The sequence below is a fragment of the Mirounga angustirostris genome, unplaced genomic scaffold (genome assembly GCF_029215605.1).
Source record: "Mirounga angustirostris isolate CCGP_5_RB_7025 unplaced genomic scaffold, mMirAng1.0.hap1 SCAF_6, whole genome shotgun sequence".
NCBI lineage: Eukaryota > Metazoa > Chordata > Mammalia > Carnivora > Phocidae > Mirounga > Mirounga angustirostris.
In genome coordinates, this window is record NW_026991714.1 from 141,288,860 (window position 1) to 141,304,096 (window position 15,237).

General features: G+C 50.9%; 1 protein-coding gene across 1 annotated transcript in view; it reads left to right on the plus strand.

Annotated features, from left to right (window-relative positions):
• The first annotated feature begins 3,918 nt into the window (after positions 1-3,918).
• The window catches only part of SLC18A2 (solute carrier family 18 member A2), a 37,372-nt gene continuing 26,053 nt past the window's right edge, over positions 3,919-15,237 (plus strand). Inside the window, exons 1-4 of the mRNA XM_045878941.3 lie at positions 3,919-4,008; positions 4,405-4,540; positions 5,815-6,163; positions 15,027-15,085. Of these exons, the coding sequence (XP_045734897.1) occupies positions 4,420-4,540; positions 5,815-6,163; positions 15,027-15,085 (529 nt within the window). The 5' untranslated portion in view covers positions 3,919-4,008; positions 4,405-4,419. The remainder of the gene's footprint in view (positions 4,009-4,404; positions 4,541-5,814; positions 6,164-15,026; positions 15,086-15,237) is intronic.

Sequence of the window (15,237 nt, forward strand, 5' to 3'; positions counted from 1 at the left end):
AGTTAATAGGGTTATATTTAGTTTTAGGTGAACAATATAGTGATTCAACACTTCCATACATCACCTGGTGCTCGTCACAAGTGCCCTCCTTAATCCCCAGCACCTGTTTCACCCATCCCCCCCCCATCTCCCCTCTGGTCACTGTCAGCGTGTTCTCTATAGTGAAGTGTCTGTTTCTTGGTTTGCCTCTCTTTTCTCCCCCTTTGCTCATTTGTTTTGTTGCTTAAATTCCACATCTGAGTGAAATCATATGGTATTTGTCTTTCTCCGACTGACATTTTGCTTTGCATAGTTATACTCTCTAGCTCCATCCACGTCGGTGCAGAATGGCAAGAGCTCATTCTTTTTTACAGCTGAATAATATTCCGTTAAATACATACACCACATCTTTATCTGTTCATCCATCCACGGACACTTGGGCTGCTTCCACAGTCTGGCTAGAGTAAAGAATGCTGCTACAAACATATGGGTGCATGTATCCCTTTGAATTAATGCTTTATTTCTTTGGGGGGTAAATACCCCATAGGGTGATTCCTGGATCGTAGGATAGTTCTATTTTTAACTTTTTGAGGGACTTGCATATCGTTTTCGACATGGCTGTGCCAGTGGCTTTCCCACCAACAGTGCAAGAGGGTCCTTTTCCTCCACACTCTCGCCAATACGTGTTTCTTGTGTTCTTGATTTTAACCGTTCTGCCAGGTTATACCTCGTTGTAGTCACGAGGTGATACCTCGTTGTAGTTTTGATTTGCATTTCCCTGATGATGAATGATGTTGAGCATCTTTTCACGTGTCTGCTTCCAATGCCAGACAACATTTTATGAGCGTGAGCATCTGCTGTGTGCCTGGCACTATGCAAGCATCATCTCCCTGAATCCCCGTAACAACTCTGGGAGGGGGCCTTTTATCATGCTTGAGTGACAGACGTGAAAGAAGGCACAAAGGAGTTTAGTAAATGCCCAAAGTCATATCACTTGTAAAAGTGACCCAGTCAGGATGCTATCTACAGCTGAGATTCCGTCCAGTTTATGTCAAATAATGCCGATTTCAAATAGCTGCTATGTTCTAAGCAGCTCCCTATCATTCATGCCTTCTCTTTCCTAAATATTGAAATTTACTGAAAAAAGCCAACCCTGGTGGTACCTTTGTACTTTCCCAGTCCCTGGTGTTTGAAAGGGTGGGGGCAGGTGGAGGCAGGGGGCTTGGTGGCTGAGCTCAGCCGTCTGAGTTCCCAGGGAACTATCTATCCCCCGTGTTCATACTCCTTACAGGCATTTAATGAGCACTGACTGTGTTTGGCAATCTTGGTGATGAGCAAAAAGAGTGTCCTTTGTCCTGATACTTGGAGAGACAGAGATAATTGCTTACACTCATGGGAATATCATTCTTCATGGAGAGACAAGTTCTGGAGGAAGTAACGGTCCCATGAGGGTTTAAAAGAGAAGGCCCTGTCTAATACTGAAGGTGGGGTCCACGAAAGGATGGCTTCTCATTAAGAAGTGACAGTTAGGGCTGATAAAGAAGAATGAGAAGGAGATAACTAGGAGAAGAAGGGGAAGATCTTCTCAGGCAGAGGGAACAGTGCAAAGGCCCTGAGGCAGAGAAACATTGAGAGGAACCAGGGTGGCTGAAGGGGAAGGCAGGGGCTAAATGGGATAAGAGAAGGTTGTGGATCCTCAAAGGCCCAGATCAGACTGGGCTTCCCAGGCTGGATCTTCAACCTGGAATGCCAGGACACTGGGTATATATGAAGGCTTCTCAAGCCATGGGAGACCCTCGATTTACACATGTTCTCTATTTTAAAAATGATCTGGCTGAGATGGACCCGGGTAGAGACATGAGGTTGCTCCTTAACCACCTCCCCTTTCAATAATCCCCCTGTCTCCCACTGGTCAGAGAAGACGCTCACCTCTCATCCAACCTGATTCTTACCACCTTACTGTGTTATATCGTCCTGAGGCATAAGAACACCCAGAGGCAATGTTAGTGCCTGTTTTTGCCAAAAAATCCTCCCCCCATCCATCTCATTCAGTCATGCACTTCTAATACAATTTTTCTTATGTTTAATAATTATCAAAATTCATATGTGTATGATGCCTTTATCATTTATATGCTACTAATGATTGTTGTAACACAATCATAAAGGGAGTTTTAAAATTCACCTGTATGGTGCTGCTACCAGAATGTGTAGGCACCCCAAGAACAGTGATTTTGCCTGCTTCGACCATTCCTGTCTCCCCAGCATCAACCATCATGCCTGGCACATAGTAAACACTCAATAAATCCTTATCGGGTGAATGAATGGTGGACAAGCCAAGCTCTCACTTTGCACAGGGCACTGTGTTAAGGGATTCCCACTTCATCTTCACTACAACCCTGTAGTCATTCCAATTAGTATCCCCATGTCAGAGATGGGGAAACTAAGGCACAGAGAGGCTACGTAATTTGCCCAAGGTCACCTACCAAGGAAGTAGCAGAGTGGGACCCAGGCATCCTGACCAGAACCCTTAACCATGACCCGTCTCTGCCCAAGGGAGCATGGGGCAGAGTCTGTCTTTGGGTTCTGAAACTCCAGGCACGTTGGGCACTCCCCGAGTGTGATACCCGCCACAGCCCTCTCCACGACTCCCTGCCATCTACTCTCTCCTCCTAAGTGGTTTTCCTTCTCTCCGTGTTTAATATTTCAGTTGACACATCCTGGGACATCCCGGAGTCCCCATCTTACTGACCTACTTACTTATCCAGCCATCGTTCTCACACATCAGGGGCAGCATGGGGGTGTATGGAAGGAAGGAGGTGAGAGAGTGGGGAGCACCACGCATCCCCCTCTGCTGTAAGCAGCCTCCAGCTGACAATAGGCCAACATTAATAAAACAAGGCTGGGCTCCATGGCTAGGAGACTGCAGCGGGGTTACCTTTATTCTATGTGGCTTTCCAAGAAACTAGCTCCAGTTCCTTCCACCCCCCAGAAGGGTCTCCAAAGCTCCAGCTGTGTCAGGACATCTGTTTGTTTCTGTTCTGCTTATAGAACGGAGGGACTTGGAAATCAAAGGTGGGCCCTTACCCCTTGGGAGTGAGGATTACAGCTCCTGATCACCTACAAACAGGCCTGTCTTAACCAGGCCCACGCCCCCCCCACTTGGCCTAGCACAAAGAGTAGAGGACTACAGCATACGGGGTCTGGACCAGCTGCCTCCGCAGTCCTTTTACTAAGATGCCAGGTACCTACCTGGTCTCTAGTGTCCCCTGCCCAGGGTGACATACTCCTGCTGGCCCCAGAGGCCCAGGCCCCTGCTCCTACTTTCTGAGTCCTAGGCTCCCAGGGCTGGGGTCTTCACGTCCCCTCTCTCCCTGGGGGGTGACACACAGAGGTGTCCCCTTTCCCCCTGTTTCCCCATCCCAACCTGAGGGGACCCAAGGACCTGCCCGTCAAAGACTCCAAGTGGCACCCTGCATCATGCTCCAGAGGGGGGGGGGGGGAGAGGAGAGGAATGGTGGGGGTGCTCAGTGGCTTCCCCTGGAAAGAGATCTGTCCCTGTCTCCCAACACCCTATGACCCCTTTCCCTGGCACTCTCATCCAGTAGCCTTCACGTCCTCACGGCCAGTCTCAGAGGCGGTGAGGCTCAAAGAGCAGCTGCAGCCCCTACCTGGGGCCAGGTGAAAGGACTAATCCCGGACTCGCCCTCTTGGCCCTGACCTTAACCGCAGGACCCTTGACCTCCCGCTCTGGGGCCCCTGACTTCTTCCCTCGGCGCCCCAGCCGCGTCCCCCGGACGGCTTGGGATGGCGCACCGTCGGGTCCGGACGGAGAGCCGGGGAGGCCGGCGCAGGTCTGGGGAGAGGGGGTGCTGAGGCCGGGATGGAAGGTGGCGCCCTCCCGCCCCCGCCGGCCGTGACGTCAGAGCCGGACCGGGTAAAGTGAGCGGCGGCGGCGGCGGGGCGCTGGGGTGGAGGCTGCGACCCGGCGCGCACGGACGGAGCCCACGGTGTAGGGCAGGCGACCCCGAGGTAACGCGGGAAGTGGGAGGAGGCGGCGCGGGGACAGCGGGGTCGCGCGGGGAGCGGGGAAGAACGCCAGCGCCGCGCGTGGGTCTCCGGGGTGGCCGGGGCGCCGGCCGCACGGGGCGCGGGGTCCCGCGGCGCCTTCCGAGCGCTTGGTGGGAGGACGGGGGCCTCGGGGGCGGCGGAGAGCGGGACGCAACCCCGCGGCCCCAGCTTCGGGCCCCGACGGCGCTCGCGGGCGGCGCTGAGCCCGAGCGCAGGCGAGCCGAGGGTGGGACGCCGGGGCCCGGCCCGTGCGCGCGGCTCCCGGACCTCTCCTGCTGCCCGGGCGCGCTCCGAGCGTTGCGGGTGCGGGGAGCCCCCCGGCCCGCCGCGGCCCCTCACCGCGCGCCGCGCCCGCAGCCCAGCCGCCCAGCCATGGCCCTGAGCGAGCTGGCGCTGCTCCGCTGGCTGCTGGAGAGCCGCCACTCGCGGAAGCTCATCCTGTTCATCGTGTTCCTGGCGCTGCTGCTGGACAACATGCTGCTCACCGTCGTGGGTACGTACGGCCCGGGCGGCCCCCCGCCCCGGGGACCCCTTCCCTGGGTACCTTCCTCCCCGGCCCCGCCCCCCCCGCCCCTGAGCGCGCTCGGGAAAGTTGGAGAACACATCTTGCCAAAACCTCTCCTTCCCCCTTCTTCCGTCCAGCCCCCATCCCCATCCCCATCCCCAGGTCTGCCGCACTGGGCTAGTTGCAGTCGCGTTTTGTGGCTTCGTTTTCCTGGTGGTCAGGTCAAAAAATGTGATATCTGTTAAGAACCGGAACTTGTGTTTCCTCCTGATAATTTCCTGCTTCCCCCTGCCTACTTTGGCCGCGATGAAAAAGATTTCTACTAAGAACCAGCAATTCCCCAGGGTTCAAAATAATGTTACAATAATTATTATGCCAACCAGCAAGGTGGGTTAACAATTCGGCTTCACATTTAAAGGAACAAGTCAACATCCCTCCCCAAAAAGGGAAGTGACATGTAAATATATTGTTATCAATGCATGGCTGGAGATGGAAAGGTTTCAGGATCTTTTCAAGAGCAATTTAAACAGTGTTGGTTTTAGTCTTTTCCCTATAATGGATTTTTGAAAAACAATTAAAACCCAGGTCTCTTAATTAGCCCCATTAATAGCAGCATTTGGTATGCTTTTCCTTCATGTCTAAATTTCTAATGAATATATTTTTTAATTCGGATTCTCAGGGGTGGGTTATGCCCCTCCTCTCCATTTGTGGGTTCTCACCTCTAGGATTACCAGAGTATTGGGGCTCATCCGAGTTCAGTAACAAGGACCTCACTTCTCCTTTGTGTTGAATGCTCTGTTGTCACACACATGCCTAGAGCTGGCTATTACATCAGTTTTTCTTTATAGAAGTCTCAGGAATTTTTACATTTTCCAGGTTGTATGAAAAATTGTGGACTCCCACTCAAGTACTAGAAAGATGAAGTGGGCCTGTTGCAGAATTTCCAAATTATTACTTCCTGTGGCTTTATCTTCCCCTAAGACACATAATGAAATTTCAATTTCTATTTCTTGGATTCATTCACTGAAAGGTCTCTCTGAGTCTCTCTCTGAGGAGCTCTCGTTGACCCCAGGTCAGCCCTGAACAGACTTCAGACCCCATTTTGCTTTCCTAACCTATTCCTGGGAGGGAACCCTGTAAATGAGCAACCCCACAGAGGCCCAGAACCCCAGGCAGGTCCCTTCTGCACAAAGCAGACAGACCTCTCGCAGCCTCCTGGGGCTCAGCGTCCTCGAAGGTTCCATCTATGTTGTTGTCCGCAGTTCCGATCATCCCAAGCTACTTGTATAGCATTAATCATGAGAAGAACGCCACCGAAATCCAGACCGCCAAGCCAGGGCTCACAGCCTCTCCCTCAGACCGCTTCCAGAGCATCTTCTCTTATTATGACAACACCACCATAGTCACGGGGAACAGCACCCGAGCCCTTCACGGGGGGTTGCTGCCGGCCACCACACAGCGTGCGGTGACGAACACCTCCACGGGGCCTTCTGACTGTCCCAGTGAGGACAAGGACCTCCTGAATGAGAACGTGCAAGTTGGCCTGCTCTTTGCCTCTAAAGCTACCGTCCAGCTCCTCACCAACCCCTTTGTAGGAATGCTGACCAACAGGTAGGTTCTGTTATTTTGGCCAAGGAGGGGTTTTTTGTTGTTTTTTTAAAAAGGTTTTATTTATTTGAGAGAGAGAGTGAAAGAGTGCACGTGCGCACGTGTAGGGAGGAGCAGAGGGGGACCTGGGAGAAAGAATCTGAAGCCGACTCCACACTGAGCGCGGAGCCCCATACGGGGCTCGATCCCACGACCCTAAGTTCATGACCTGAGCCCAAACCAAGAGCCGGAGGCTTAACTAACTGAACCTCCCAGGCGACCCTGGCCAAGGGGTTTCATATTTATATTGTTTCCAAGTTATTTCTCCCTGGGATTCTGTTTCTTGTTCATTCATCAGAAGGTGGAAAACCAGTGGTGGGTGAGCTGGGGAAGAACCCCGATCTCCTCCTTTTTGTTTCCTAAATCACGACTTTGCATTTGTTCAGCCTTTCTGTTGCCCCCTCTATTGCTTAGGAAGTGAGATGAGACACTACTGAAAGAGAAGAAAGGGGCCCTCCCCAAGTGGGAGAACTCTGATTCTGTCTAAATGCCGGATTTCATTAGTGCATTTGCCAGACTCACTCTTGGGCAGCAAGAAGTCTGCAGCCACATGGCATCGTCATTGGATTCAGTGTGTCACACAGCTTTGTCTTGTCTTCTACCTCGGGTCACCCACTTCCCTAAAGCGAGCCAGGGTGGTTTGCTTTCCAGCTGGCGGGGTGAAGCCTCAAGATGGCAGTGGGGGGCGGGGGGGGGTTGGGACTGTGGACAAAGACCAGTGGTCCTGCCTCATCGTTGGAATTTTAGTGGACGCTGAGGCTATGGGCAGTGTAAGCGGCTCCCTGGCCAGTTACTGAGCTGGGTCCACGTGCACAAAGAGAAAAGTGAGGCTGTTTTCTGGATAAATCAAACCGGCCAACAATGCCCCCAGATGATGCTCCAAGCTAGCTTTATGTTAATCTGGATGTTCTGGATTTTTTTTTTTTTTCTGGACCCCCCCTCCTAATTTTGAATAATTGTTCCCGTCTCTACTGTCAATGGCTATCTGGCTAGTATTCTACAGCTGAGGTGGCCAGCTCTGCCCGGTGCGTCAGGGCCTCAACGCGGAGGCCAGGAGGCTGGAGAAAAGAGCGAGGCAGCCCCTGCTGGCATCAGCTGCAGAGAGGGGGAGCTGGTACAGTGTGTGGGGGCTGTGGATAGCCATACACACACCATGGCCCTCAGGCAGAAAAGTGGTAGAGAGGGGAGTGCCCAGAGTCCTACTTGTGAGACAGGCGCAGACACAGGAGCGGAGACCAAGAGTACAGCTGGAAAGGAGGCCGTGGGGCTGGGGGGGTTTATTCCTCTGAATAAGGAAGGCAGGACAAGCAGGACGGGCCAGGGCAAGGCTGGAAGAGGCCCCAGGTGCCAGGCCGGGAGAGGAGGGGGGTTTTGTTGGAGTGAGGGGGCACTTGGGAGCCACTAGATGTTCCAAAGCCAAGTTGAAGAGTCCAGGAACCCAGCACAATTTTCAGTAGGTCAGCCTGGCACCCTGTGTAGTCTGGGAGCAGGGATATCTTTACATTCACCCAGGTTTGGGCCTGTGGTAGGGGAAGCAGGCCCAGCTACGTTACTCGCAGGGCCCTTTGTTCAAATACTATTGAGCATTTCAAGAATGTAACAATAGATTATTAAAGCAAGCACAGGGCCCTCCTGAGATGGGGCTGGCTCTGGGGCAGAGAAAAGGAGGTCTGTTGAGTGGGGGGCCCCGGGGTGGTGGCAGAGGCTCAGGTGGATCTGGCCTTTCCCCCGACCCCCACACCGGGCAGGCCTGAGACGCACATACAGGTTTCTGGTCACGTACCCGTGGCCACTTGGATGGAAGCACGTTTTAGGCGTTTGCACTCTGACTCTCTGGACTGGGTAGCAGTGTCCCTGAATAAATTTTTAAAAATCCCAAGCCCCGTCCATCACCGCCCCGCCCCCGCCGTCTGTGTCAAGCAATATTACGAAGCTGCCAGGTTAAAATATGCTGAGCAAATGAACCTCGCAAGGACAGGCTGACTGGGAGCCCACCTCGAAGCACGGTTATCAAGGTGCCATTTGGAGGTTTCGCTCTTCTTCAGCGAGAAAACCAAATAGCCGTCGAAGGGTTGTTTTTCTCTAAGAGTGCCTCTTAAAACGCATCTGGTGTAATTACAGAAAACGTCTCTGGGTTTTGTATTCTGAGAAAGCAAACAGCTCGAAGGCTATATGAGGAAAATTGAAGACATTACTGTAATAATGCCTCGCCAATCACTGGGACACGAATCGTCCTAGCTGAGGAGTGCAATACAGCACTCAGAAACTCGGCCGAAATGGTGTGAGCGTCCCAATCTTCCAAATGCAAATGGCAAATGAAAAGCTTTTTTAAAAAAAATCCCATTCTTGTTTTGAATCCTTTGCTTACACCATGGGGAAGAAGCTTGTTTAAAGCCCGTGAGACCTTTTCCCCTATTAAATACTCCAAAGGCTTTGATATTGTAGCCACTCAAGGCTCCTGTTTGGGGCTCAAAAGAAAAAAAAGTCTTCCAAGAGAAACCTAATTTTGTTCTGTGACCTGTGAAATTCGGTCTCTTCTTGTGATGAGTTAATCCACTTTGCAGTTTAGAGCAAAATTGTAATCCCTGACTAGTTCCCCCAGCAAATTTCAAAAGCGTATCTATTGCTGCCTTGTAATATGGAAATGCAAACAAGTTGTAACATTGATACAGCGCGAACTCTGTTGTCCCTCCAAAATGATCCTGATTTTTGTATATTCCGTATTTTCCAAGCCCACTAGACATGAATTTTGAGGATTTGCGGCGTTTCTGAGCACCCCACAGCTCTGCTCAGAGACATGATATATTCCACTTTCCTTTACAGGGCTTTCCCTTGTGAGCCCCTGCAGTTAGTCTTTTGATGTAATTTGTGCCAATTGCATCCTCAATTATGAACAAGATGTGTGACTCACATTTTCAGCGTCGTAAACAAGTGTGTTTAAAACAGCATTTTGCAGTTGGTTAATACATTTCTGATTAAAGAAAGAGTGGTTAAAAGCATGGAGCATCAGAGCTGAAAGAGACTTTAGCAAGGGCTTTGGGGCCAGTCCTACCATTTTATAGGCAAAGGAGTTTGTCACTCAGGAAGAGAAATCGTCCGCCCCGGGCAGCGGCAGGGCTAGAGCCAGTGACCAGACTCTGTCTGGGTGTCTTCCTCCTTTCCTGTTCTTTCCACCTGCTTCGTGATTTATAGGTTTTACAATTCACTACTCAGAATCAACAGCGCAGGTCAGAACCTGTCCTCCTTGCATCTGTTTGGGCTCTAATTGTACCAGGCTGAGCTAGTGAAAGTGAAAGCCCAAACAGTGAGTTGTTGATTGCTATTTTTTTTTTTTTTTGAGATCTATTTATTAGCGAGCATGTGCACACGAGCTGGGGGAGGAGTAGAGGGAGAGAGAATCTCCAACAGATTCCCTTTTGAGCACGGAGCCGGACCTGGGACTCGATCTCATGACCTGAGCTGAAATCAAGAGTCAAGACACTTAACCAACAGAGCCACCCAGGTGCCCCCCGATTGCTATCTTTTAATCATCGGGTAGGGAGTTTAGAAGAAAACCTGTGTGGTTTTTTTTTGGACATGGACCCTCCCTTACCTCCCCAGCTCTGGAAAAATATCTTTCTCTTGCTCTTGGTGTGATCTGGCCCTGCTTGCTTCTGACAGTGGGGAAAAGAAAGGTCTCCTATATCCCCCGAAACTGGGGAAGCTACGGGGAGGCTGGTTGGAGCCCCTCCTTTCTAGAGCCTTTTGCTGTAAGTGGGACCCACTCATCACATGCGTCATGTCATGGCTCGGACCCTGCTATTCATGGTCAAGGTGCTGCTGCCTGAGTGGCTCTTATGGGTGGGTGATCCTAGAGGTGGGCTGCCGGTATGTTGTTTTAAATACTGGAGAAGTGCTCTCCTTCCAAACCCTGAGATAAAAAATGACAATTCCTGAGAAATGTTTAATTGCCCATTGCGCTGCTAATATACAAGTTTTATTCCTGTTTGATTTCATCTTCAGGTGCTACATTTTTACTGGAAACAGATGCCCAGAGAGGGAGCGAAGGACTTTTGATTTTGGCAAGATTGGTGCTCGCATATCCAGCAGCGCGCTTTCCAAAGCCCGCGGGTGCCTTGATTTTTATCTTTGAGGCTCATGAGGTTTCTAATTCCAGTTTATTCATCTCACGATTGCAGCTGTGCATCAAAGGGAGGGGTAGAAGGAACTCGACTAGCAGCATCTGTTACCGTCTACCCCCGTGAGTGAATTTGAGGCATAGGTAGACCTAACGGGAATGTTCCAGGCAGACAAACACTGCAAAAGCACCTTTCTGTTTCTCTCCATAAATCAGGTTAAGAACGTGGCATCATGGTCTTCACTTGCTTACTCTGGGGCTTCCGTAGTTGTTGCATCTTGAGAACCAAGAGCTGTTCCAGATGCACTGGATGGCTGGGGAAAGAGTTAACTCGGGGTGCTTGGGGGACAGCTCCCTCGGCTTCCTCCTTCGCTCGTTGTTGGCGGCTCCCTGGTCTGCTTTTTATCAAGCCAGCATCAGTGGCTTAATATATTTCCATAGTTACCTCGTATATTTGAAAGCCAGTTATTTGTCCTCACAAATCTTAGCCTACATCTGAATGACAAGAAGGAAGCCGCAGGGCATGGAGTCTCTACAGAATGCACAGTGGTAATTTTTTTTTCCTTCGCTTCAGCCAGTTGGTCCGAAGTAGGCTCTGTGGGAATAAGCAGTGACCTTTTCATTGCTTCCGAGGACAGGGAAACCAGCTCTTCTGGAAAGTGATCTCCCATCTTAGATGTTGTTAGGATGGTGTGACACAGTCTTTGCCTCTGAACTGGAGAGAAGCTGGCAGTTGATGGGGTGTTTCCCGCAGGAGCCAAGCCCCCACTTGAGCTGTGTGGCTGGGACAGGGGTCACCCCCACCCACAAAAGTATGAAGTCCACGGCTCGCGTAACTCCCTGCGTGCATCTGATAGCTGAACAAGACAGACTTAAGGACTAAACCTAAGAATTTTGTTTTGTCTATGAAATGGGGGACAGTCAACTCCCTAGTAGTACATTTTAGCAAACGTTAGGCATCATTCATTACTGATCTCTCTTACTGCACCACCTTTCAGAAGATCATTGAAAAGGGAGATGCCTCCTCTTGTCTCATCTGATGATCGTTTGTACCCTTTCGGATCCCCTACTTTGTGTCAGGCAGAGGGAGCCTGACTTTTAACAGCCCTGAGAATGGGGCGTGCATTGGTCTCTATGGCAAAGATAAGCTAGTTCTATTAAAGAAAAAAATACTGATTTTCAGTGATGATTTAGGGACTGTGGAGTTTCTCCACTGGTGTGTAGGTATATATAATGAGCACCACTTTTATTGCTTTGTACTTTTTTTTCCTGGGGATTCAATATATGACTTTTAGTCTTATTTCAATTGGATTAACTGCTCCCTGATGCTCTACAGAGGACGACCGTGGGCTGGGATGACGCATAAGGGAATGGTAATGGGATATTTTGCTAAAGGTTTGCTCTATCAGATCTAGCTCTGCTTAGCACTGAGACGAGAGGCTGACTCAGATCTTCATGACTAATGTCACTTGAGTCTTTGTCCATTTAGGAGACATTGTGGGGAAGGAGAAAGGGCACTGGTGATCTGCCCATCACTCAGTGACCCTGGGGCACGGGACAACTTTCCTTTGGAGGTGGGTGTTTGGGGGGTGGGGAGGGGTAGAAGAATTTGAGGGTGGAGGGGTCCAGGATCTGCCCATTGTGCCCTGCTGCCTTGTCACTGAGCCCTGGGGGAAGATGCTGCCCAGCACTTTCCACTGGGCAGCCCGCTCAGCAGCCTGGCCGGCAATGGAAGTATAGGGGGCATGTGTATCTGGTAACGGGAAGGAAGCCGTGCGAGCCCAGGGGTATCCAGAGTGGTTGGCTCGCTCTGCCACCAGGGGTGAGCCACTCTCTCTCTCTCTCTCTTTTTTTTTTTAAGATTTTAATTTATTTTTTGACAGACAGCCAGAGAGGGAACACAAGTGGGGGGGGCAGGGGGGGAGAGGGAGAAGCAGGATCCCCACTGAGCAGGGAGCCCGATGCAGTGCTTGATCCCAGGACCCCGGGATCATGACCTGAGCCGAAGGCAGACACTAAATGCCTGAGTCACCCAGGCGCCCCGAGCCATTCTACCTTTGAACCTCCATGATCTCATCCAGCATGAGGGTTTGGCCTGGCCAACCTTTGAGTTTCCTTCCAGTTTGGCCACGTGGTTATTCCCTACGTGCTTATTAAAATCCCAAAGGGATTTAAAACAAACAGCCTGTAGCTGCAGTGGTTTTAAAGCAAACACAGCACCTGGGCTTGGTAACAAGAATCCTGTGTAAGCACATAGCCCTCTGGGCACAGAGCTACCTGCTGCTAACCCAGAGACCGTCCGTTCCACCCACGCGGTGTGACCCTGTGCTCCCGTATTGGGCATCCCCACCCACGTGTATGCCAGCAGGACCGGACACACCCCAGGCGCTCAAAATAGGCCTGTTATCCTGAATTTGGGACAAGTTACTTAAATTCCCTGGCCCTAAAAGGTAGTCGTCTGAAAAATGAGGGTCCTGCCAGCTACCTCAAGGAGCTGCGGTGAGAATCACAAGGGACCCCATTGCTAGTTTCCTACTTATGGTCTTGGGGAATGCCAGAGCCTCCTGGTAAGAAGAAGCTACTCGAGATGTGTCCTGCCAGGTGGCCCTGGCCAGTTATCAGGGCTGCAGACTGAGCATCGTTGCACTGGTATTTCCACCAGCTTCGACAAGTACGTTGTTTTCCAAGGGGTGTGTTGAAAGGGGGTGAGAAGGCTCTGTCTATTCTAGGGCAGCTACAAGCATTGCCATATTCCATTCTCTCCCCAAGATGTGTAGGAGTTGCTGGGGAAAAATGAACTGCCTGTGAGTTCTCCTCGCTGAGCCTCTTGGAAGTTTCTTTATTCAGTATCTGGCAGTGCTGTGTAGGGCCTGGGGTTGCGAATGGGGTTCTTTTGCCTAAGTGAGGAAAGCGCACAGAGCAGTCGGCTCCAGGCTAGCTGAGGTTAGAGATGCTGCCATCTGACGCCCATCGGAGCTGCTGTGTCGAACCCTGGCTTCTTTCCTGGTTTGTCTGATTGGCTCCGAGCCCCGCCTGGTGAATTAATAAACTCATCTCCGGTCATAGTAGGGAAATTTTTGCATGGGACAGAGGGCTGTTTGGGAATCTGACATGATTTTGCGATGCTATGTGTATTTTTGCTAGTTTCTGGAGCACATGAAGCAGTTAAAAAAAAAAATGGGGGGAGGCGGGAGTATGACCAGGAACTTTTGGAAAGATTTTATTTAAAGCCACATATGTCCTTTGGCTTCCCGGGGAGGTGGTGAAGTTTGCAGGGAAAAGTCCTGGACTGGGCAGGATAGTCCTGAGTGAAATTAGCCCCAGGACCTTTGACAAGTCACTGTTTCGCACCTCTGTCTCTTCACCTGTGAGATGGGGAGGTGGTCATCTGCCCTTATCAAATCATTGAGCTGGTGGGCATAAGAGCCTGGAGAATTGAATGTAATTTTATTATTATTATTTTTTAAGATTTTATTTTTTTTTAATTAGAGAGAGTGAGAGAGAGAGAGCACAAGAGGGGGTAGGGTCAGAGGGAGGAGCAGACTCGCTGCTGAGCAGGGAGCCCGATGCGGGACTCGATCCTGGGACTCCGGGATCATGACCTGAGCTGAAGGCAGTCGCTTAACCAACTGAGCCACCCAGGTGCCCTGAATGTAACTTTAAATGAAGGTATTGTTGTCATGATTTTTTTAGTCAAGCCTGGAAGAGAAGAGCCCTTCAGGCTGAGTAACTGGGGACTCAGGACTCCTTGGTCCTCACTTGGTTCCTGTCCAGGAGCCAGTGGGTCTAGGGCTGGGAGGAAACAAAGCCTGGAGATGTTCTGGGCTGTTCTGCTAGAGGGCGGCCACTCAGCTGGCGTTGAACCCCCTCGCGGGGCAGCAGGACCCAGGAAGCTGCCTTCACTCTCCTGTCCCATCCATGTGGCAGGAGCCAAGCGGTCTGCTTACCTGCAGGCACAGAGAGGAACGAATGAAGAGAAGGGTGGGGGGGAGGAAACACTTTCTGAAGCATCTACTATGTCCCATAGTAGCAGTTGATCATCCACATCTCATTCTGTCGTCCCTCCCGTGCTGGCAGGTGGGTGGTGGCCGGATGTGATACCTGAAGACCAGGGTCTCCCCACCGCCCCCGTCCACCCGGGGCAGAGCCCTGTATGGACCCCACGTGGTCTTTCCGAGCAATCAGGATGTTGAATTTTTGCACAGAAAACGAGGCCGATTTTTCTAGGCTGGCCCCGTTGAGGTCGATATGAAGATAGACTTGAGTATTTTCTTGTATCCCTGATGCCTCTCAAATGTAGTCTCTGCTGCCAGTTGAATCACTTGATGACCTTTTACTGGAATCGTTGCTTGCCATTGTCCCTTTGGAGAAGCTCTAGCAAAGACAGTAATTGAAGAATTAAAAAAAAAAAAAAAAAAGATGGGAACCGGGGTTGTGTATTTTAGACATGCTCTGGGTTGCTTGCCAATATTGTGTTAACATTTAGTGCAGAGAAATTTCTGTTCAGAGTGGCAATCCTGAAATGTATTCATGTTCCAAGGCAGTCAAACACGAAAAGGTCACATAGGAAGCACCAACTATATGAATTTTTAGAAAAGTCGACCAAACACTCATCCACCTGATCCCAAAGGGTAGGCAGGAGAGACTCCATATAAAGCCTTAGAAAAATACAGAGAGTCACCAAAGTGTCCCCATGCTTTTCTTTTGCAGAATCGGCTATCCAATTCCAATGTTTGCGGGATTCTGCATCATGTTTGTGTCAACAATTAGTAAGTGTCTACTGTTTGCCTTCTGCATGTGGGTCACGGGATGGGCTCTGAGGACCCCACACCGGGAATCGAGGCTGCAACCCCAGGGTGGGGGTGGGGGGCTGTGTATTGGCCACAGTTGCAGAAGGGGGTCCGTCAAGCAGTTCGTGGCA